Source organism: Cystoisospora suis (assembly GCF_002600585.1).
Source record: "Cystoisospora suis strain Wien I chromosome Unknown contig_723, whole genome shotgun sequence".
In the NCBI taxonomy this organism is placed as follows: Eukaryota; Apicomplexa; class Conoidasida; order Eucoccidiorida; family Sarcocystidae; genus Cystoisospora; species Cystoisospora suis.
In genome coordinates, this window is record NW_027153524.1 from 28,929 (window position 1) to 36,157 (window position 7,229).

A 7,229-nucleotide genomic window follows, 5' to 3' on the forward strand; every position below is an offset into this window, starting at 1 on the left:
CTCGCATGCAATGAACGACGCCCGCTCTGGCCGCCGTGACAGAAGGGACTGAATCGGTTCACGGTACTGTTTCAACAATCTGGCTCTCGCCGCAAATTGGATGGTACTGTGCGCTCAGGAGTTCGGCCTTTTCCGTCTTGGAGGGCGGCAAAGGGAGCAAATTTTTCTTTTGTCCGCGCGCTCGTGAAAGTGTGGAGGCAGTAGTACTGCGTCACTCTCCAATATCGTAGTTGTCGGCTGTATTTGATCCAACACTGTCACCGTCGTCCACCTTTCTAACGCAGCTCTCGTTCACAATTGCGCAGTTTTTCCCCGTGAGAGGCTGGCGTTTTGTCATTGTTGTCACAATGCCTCGGCAGCTCTGTTACAGAACCGGCGCTCTCGCTGTTGCTCTTTCAGCAAACGCCCCAAGCGCACCGCCTCTTCCGTACGAGGTATGCGGCCGCCATGAGAGACTGTGTGAGGCAGCGGGTGCGCGCCGGCGCCATGACGGGCGCGCCTTCGAGGAGATGCGTAGCATGTGTAAGCTCAAGCCACTATCTTCATTCGGTGGCGACGACTTCAGTGAGGTTGTGCGTGCTGTTAGGGCTTCTCAGGCTACTGGCCCATGCGGCGGCTGCCTGCCGGTGACGACCGAGAATTTTTCAGTGGGTGTGAGCCTACTGCGGTAGAGATTTAGGCCACTTAGCTTTTGCGAATCAAAGCAGTGCGCCGTCCGTCATATAACGTCCCTACCACCTTATGTCGACTTCGGCTAGGACAACGCTCGTCCGGTGAACGCAGCAGTTCGGGTGGGAAGCACGTTGGACGGCGTCGGAGGCTGTTTCAGTTCTTTTCCATTCGCGCTGCTCGCCGGGTTCCTGCTGGGTGAAATCCACTTTCCAGCTGGGATGTTGCCGTGGGAACTACCGAATGACTGTCCCCTTCGTGAGCGGGCTTGGAAAGGGTCACACTTCCGTGTTGCCGTCAAAGTCTTCCAGAGCTTCGGGAGTCGTGCCTCAGAATGGCCTCATATCACTCAGCTGCTGTGGCTGCGTTCAAAGGGATGCGCATCGCCTTGTCGTGGCTAAGGCATTCTCCGGAGAGAGTTGTTACTTCCTTACGAAAGTGTATCATCAGTTGCATTGCACCGCACACCGAGGAACTGTGTCGGCGTTTTCTTGCAACCACAGTGCAGGATGGGTTTTGTCACAACGCAGGTCACCACTTTCACTACAGTAACTGTTCATCGCTTCAGTAGATGGAAAGGTTGCTTTTGGCCTTTCTCCGTGCTGATTCCAGTTCGGTTTCCAACATCGTGCTGCCCTCCCAACGCTCACTTTTTTCTTTTTTCGGAGTATCTGTCGGATGGGACGTCAGGGCTCGTCTGTGCTTTCTGCTCGGCTTGCAGGCATGCAGGCAAATTCTCTCACGGGAGCAGCTGGCTCAGCGTTTGTGTCAGTGGGCAAGACGAAAATCAACTGCGCCGTGTACGTGTGCCTTTTTTCTTGACCAACGTGTCCAACATGGATCGACACTCATCCGCCCGTTCAAGGGTCGTCAGCTTTAGTATTTGTCCAGTGAGAGTGACGACCGGTTGGTGCCCGTTCTACGTGGGGCGCTGCCGATGAACACACAGGCTTGCTCCGGAATATGGCAGTAATCTCATCGCAGTGTGTAGCTAGTGGATTTGCGCCGCTCACAGACGCTCGCGGACTTCCAGCGCGCAAAAGATCGGTTAATCGCCGTGCTGATGCTGACAGGTGGACCGGCTGCATACAACTAGGAGCGCCGTGACAGATTCTGACTGCTCTTTTCTTTGTGAGAAAAAGGCGTGCTGTGGGCATTGCCGTCGCGCTTCCTTTACATCAGTGGTTCTGCCGTGAAGGCTTCACATAGGACACGCGCAAGTTATAGTTCTGTTCTGCACTTCTGCTTAGACAGCGGCGACTGGACTCTCTGTAGAAGTAGCATCGCTTTAGTTTTTTCATTCACCTCTAGACCTTTACCACAAAGTAACGTTTGACGGCTTCGTCTGTTAGTACAGGCTGGGTCGCCTTCGTCGGCACGTGGCTCTCACAGTGCTACCTGATGAGGTTTGTGTTCCTTCCGCAGGTACGGCCCTCGTCCAAACAGAAGACCTGGCGCTTCGCAAGGGGGTCGAATCAATCTGGAATTCAACTACGCGCCTTTTTCGCGGGAACGGAGTGAATTGTTGGTGAGCAAAACTATCCCCTCTCAGGTGTGGGGGGACCTACGAGGAGGCGGGCATAGAGGCCAGTACGGGTGTTTCGGTGAGCTCCCGGACGAATACATTATGGTGGGGAGGATTCCACTGGACTGTTTCGCTCCATGCAGGAAGCGTTTGTCTGTAGAATACATAGCGCCTTTCTTACATCAAGCAAGGAAGTGACAGCTTGCATGCGTTGGTCGGCTGGTGCACGGTGCTGGGCGAGTGAGTCTGCAAGCCTGCCCGCCGTTGTGAGGCTGGTGTAACCAGTCGACTGTAGCCTCTCATGGAAGAGGTTCTTGACAGTGTATTCTTGTCTGCTGGCGACTCTGCTTGTCCAGGACGATGCAAACCCGCATTTGATGACACAGCTTCATCAAGCGTTGAATGCGGTAGTACGACTGGAGCGTTACCTGAAATCCACGATTGACGTCTGTGTATTGGTGGTAGAGGATGACGGGGGTAAGATGCTTCCCCGATTTTGACTCTGCTCGCCATCAAGAGCAGAGGAATCATGGAGGCAAAGGTGTCGCGGTAGCTTGTCATGTTGCACTTGGTTGCCTCTGCAGGGACACCTTTTTTGCTTGCTTAGAAATTGTGACACTGCACAAGATTGCGACCTAGAAAGAAGATACCGACGGATTCTTGGCTTTAAGATGGCGACAGCCTGGCGTCCGCTCGTCCTGGATGGCGCAGCGGTGGCTTTTTTTTTTGCTTCAGCAGAGTCGCCGGGGCATAGCAGCAGGCGCGTGCCAGTCATTCGCATCTGACGGTGGCCTTAGTTGTTCTGGTAGAGGCTGTCCTAAAAAACACGTTTAAACAGCAGGCTTCTGCGGTGGGTTAAGCAGGCTCTTTAGTTGGTCGTGTTGTATAGAGCGCTGAGTACGTTCTTCTTGTCTACTTGCAGATCAGTTCGGCTTTTCCTCTCCGGCTTGCCTTCTCCCCGCTAAAGGCCACCGAGCGAATCGCAGTCACATATCGTTTCGCTACAGGCTTCTCACTCTTGTTCAAAGAGCCTTAGCCTCATCTAAGGAAAATGTAATGTACGGATGCCGGTATGCCTGCATGTCTTGTTCTTGCACCAGCCATTACCTGGCGCAAGTTTCTCTCCCTCGTCTCTGCTGCTGCAGGTGTTCTCTCTGCTGCTCTTACGTGTATCGGCTTGGCGCTTGCTGTCGCGGGGATCGAGGTGATTGACATCCTCACCGGTGCTTCGGCGGTACGTCATTGCAGTTGCCGTCTTCGACTTCGCTGCTATGCAGGGGTTTCTCCGTGGGTCCTCGTGTCTTGTGGTGCACTGCCAGACCGTAGGAGTCGGAATGATTAACGTAGGCGTTCGGCGTCCGCTGACTTCTTTTATCTGCAGGACCGAGGGGGACGGTGCCTGCTAGCTGCGAGCACCTCATGGTTCGGCCTTCCCTCTTCTCATACCTTAGTTACTCCTCACACTTGTTGTCTTGTTGCAATCCGGTGTATCCTTGAATACGCGTGCTGTATATGTTCACTGCTTTACAGAGGCGTATACCGTTTAGAATGTCCTGTTACGCCTCCATGAGCTCAACGCGTAGTGTCTCCGTCCGGGGGGGGGGGCCACAGTTGTCAACCGTCAGCTGAGAATTACAAGAAGGAAAGTGTCGTTTCTCAAAAAAGGTTGTTGCATGTCCGGCCTCTATTTTCGGTCAGTCAGAGTTTCCGCTCACTTTCTTGTGCTGTGACGTGTTCCCAGTGCGCCGTAGTGTTGCCCACTCAGCCAGAGTCTCGCAGGCAGACGCACTTGTTGCTTGACCCCGATGCAGAGGTAATGTTTGGACGGGCGCACTCTGATTCAGACGGATGTCGGCAATTGTACGAGAGCGACATTTCACGGAGATCGTGGAAGCGGCAACACCTCGAATTGCAGGCGAGCAGTGAAGTCACTTCAGCTGCGAAAGCGCCGGGACTGACACGGTAGCGATGGCGCTAACCGAAGTATTTCAGGCAGGCTGTGTATTTGTGATACGGTTACGGTTTTGCAAACTACAAGATATCGTATGAGCGTCATGTAGTAGAAACTGTTCTCATCAAAGAGAACCCGCAAGCACCGAGTCCACAGAGTAAGGAGTTGAGAGCTGTAGTCGACAGGAGGCACTCGTCATACCTGTGTGTGGGGGAACTCCGGGGTGCGGTTCCATTCTCTACTCAGCTCGTGACCGGTGTATCGGAATCCTTGTCGATGGGGGCTCAAAAGACCCGGAAGATTGGACTGGGCGATTTATACATTTCTTGTGTCCTCTGTATACTTACTCTTCAATGACCGGCAGGGGACGAAAAACACGGCATTCCCTCTCAGTTTCTCTTGGGGAGTGCTTCTGTCTTTGGTCGCCGCGAGTCACGGAGCTCTCCATTTCTCGACACGTGTCGTGCGGGACTGAAGCTGACCTCGCGTTCCGTGGATTCAGTCTGTCAGGTCCTGAAGTGCGGAGCTTTGGAGCTTGTCGCCTGTCCGGTGAAGTTTTCCGGTTCAGTTAGATTGATGATCTTAAGCCATGATAGTTGTCTGCTCCCCACTCACGAGGGACCCCTTAACACGGTTTTACATCCTGTTTTCCTCGCAACATCGTAAGACGCGCCCCTGTTCCGCGGAGGTTTTTGTCTCCCGGGTATGCGCCGGATAGAAATGGGTGCTTGTATCTGTCTGCATGAGCTTCCTTGCCGTGCTGGCGTGAGACTGAGGCTTCAATCTTCTGTCATGGACTGCGGCGGCCAAGTGTGGGAGGGTCGTTCTGTTGTAGAAACGTTGCGTTAGCGTCTCTCGTTCCTACTGGCTCTTGAGTCACTTTTTTTTTTCTTACTTCTGTTCTGGGTGGTCTTTTCTTCTACTTGGCAAAGATCCGTGTCTCGTGTTTCTGTCGCTGGTGACTTGAGGGGAGAAAGCATTTTTCGCTTCTCCTATCAACGGCTGCCTGCGCTTTGCCCTTCTGTAAGTTTCCGGACCATGTCCTTCCTGGGGCACTGTCACTGTTGTGGGAGGCCGCGGCCGTGGTAGGACGTTCTTGTTCTCCGGACAGGCTGGCTTGCCCTCACAGTCGTTGTCCTACTTTTCTGTCATTTTGCCGGAGCCGCTCTTGTCGGGCTATTCGTTCTATGCTTTTGCGGCTTAGTGCCTGGGCTGACTGTGCAGGAAAGTCGGGCGTTTTCGAACAACAAAGAATGGACTCAGCTTGATCTTGGTTACTGCCCCGGGCTGGCCAGTGTTTGCTTCGTGAATGCTAGAGGCCCTCTCGTTTCAGGATACAACGGAGAACAGGTAGGCAGATTGAGGTGCCTGAACCTGCTAGGGCTGCGGTTGCGACAGGGTAGAGCTCGAGGGTTCTTGGTCCTCTCTGTCTTACTTCAAACAGCGGTGGCAGTGGAAGTTCGTTAAGCGGTCAGGACTGCTGTAGGTCACGAGTAGCAGTGGGAAAATGGCAAGGACGGATCGTTTCTAAATAAAGTAACAATCAAGTCCCGCGCTGAGCACTCGTCTCTGGTTGATCTGCATGTTCGTATTCTCGCGGCTCGATAGTTGGCGTCCCAGGTCACTGTGCGCCTGCTGATTCTTCGGGGGTAGACCTTGATGGTCGTTTGAAGACCGCAATAACTTACAGTCCGAGGTGTATCACTTGTTTGTGGCTACCTGCACCGTGTGCCTGAGCTGATCGCATACAGCAAGCGCATCATCACATCAGCTCCTGTCCCTGCAGGACTCCGGGAGACTATCGTTGAGTATAGCTGCTTGCGGCCAGCAGGCGCTTGTCACGCACTGACTCACACCAGGGCCAGAGTGGCTCCACTCTGGGGAGGGTCCTGTTGTCCACTGCTCGACGACCGGGCCGTGAATCTCTAGGCTTTAGGGCGCGACTGTTGTTCGGTCTTTCGAGAGCATTTAGTAGTTTTGCGCCTAGCTCTGTGTTTTTCCGTCAGTTTATCTTGGCACCGTTCTATGGTTTTCTCAATGGTTTGTGTCGTACAGCTGTTCGCCTTGTGCGAAGCAGCGTGCTATGCCGTTGCGGATGAAGTCCGGAGTTGCCTGCGGAAGGCCTTTGCGTCGAAGTACCAGGGCAGGGCGTTGGGCGAAGAGCCGGCCTCGCCGCATATTTCTTCCGACCAGCTCGCAGGAGACGACCAGGCCAAGGATGTGTAGTTAACTTGTAGGGGCTTCCCGAGATTGCCGTCGTGGGGACCGTCGTAGTTGCCTTTGCCATGCAGAAAGGAAGCAGGACCGTTGTCTTTTTTCTTGTCAGGGCGCTGCACTTGCGCGGACTCGGTCATCCGCTGTCGGGGGCTTTGGCGTAGGGTGCTTGCAGTTCTCTGAAGCACAGTGGTTGCTGTACTGTCTAAACATGCGTGGGGTGGCAGTATACGTGCGCGCCGGGCCTCGTCGTGTCTCTAAGCGAGCCAACTGCAGAACGTTTTTTTCTTTGGGCCCTGTCCTAACAGGTGATAGAATCGTATTTCGAGACTTCGACGAGCTCTCGTTGCAATGTCTCCTGCGACCAGCGTGCTGCAGTGTTAGTGTTGTAGAGCGGTTCAGATATGTTCAACTGGGTACATGTGTTGATCGGCAGGCTAACGCCGCAGAAAACCGCAGCTGGACTCTGTAGCCCTCTTCAAGTATAATTAATAAAGGTTGTGGGTTGATGCGAGAGTGCCTTTGTGCCGAGGAGCCATTGCAGTTACTGTATTCACGATGAGTGTTCGTGATGTTCAAACTGCAAGAATGAGTTCATCGTAGTCTGTCGGGCATTGCCAGCTGGTAACCCTTTGAGCAACTGAACTTCGCTGCTCGGGGAAGTGTTGTGTCACGATCACACGTCCATTCCTCCATGTGTTCACATGGTGCAGCGCAGCACTTCCTCTGTTTGCACGGGCCGAGTCGCTTTCGTGCTCTGGTAATCATACAGGGTAGTGCCGAAGTCGTCATGCGTCGTTACAGTATCTCGTCATCCTATCTCCAGGTGCGTCTGGCCTGGCATCACGAGCTGGGTCCGTTGGCGGGTAG

At 53.8% G+C, this 7,229-nt stretch overlaps 1 protein-coding gene across 1 annotated transcript; it reads left to right on the forward strand.

The window, feature by feature from the left end:
- Nucleotides 1-64: 64 nt before the first annotated feature.
- Nucleotides 65-6,371, forward strand: CSUI_001805 (3 exoribonuclease domain 1 domain-containing protein; the record flags this gene model as incomplete). Its single annotated transcript, XM_068062008.1, has 7 exons — nucleotides 65-522; nucleotides 1,391-1,469; nucleotides 2,095-2,197; nucleotides 2,551-2,671; nucleotides 3,295-3,428; nucleotides 5,370-5,495; nucleotides 6,201-6,371. Exons 1-7 carry the CDS (start codon nucleotides 348-350, stop codon nucleotides 6,369-6,371), a joined length of 909 nt encoding a protein of 302 aa, XP_067926007.1. The 5' UTR covers nucleotides 65-347.
- Nucleotides 6,372-7,229: the final 858 nt, after the last annotated feature.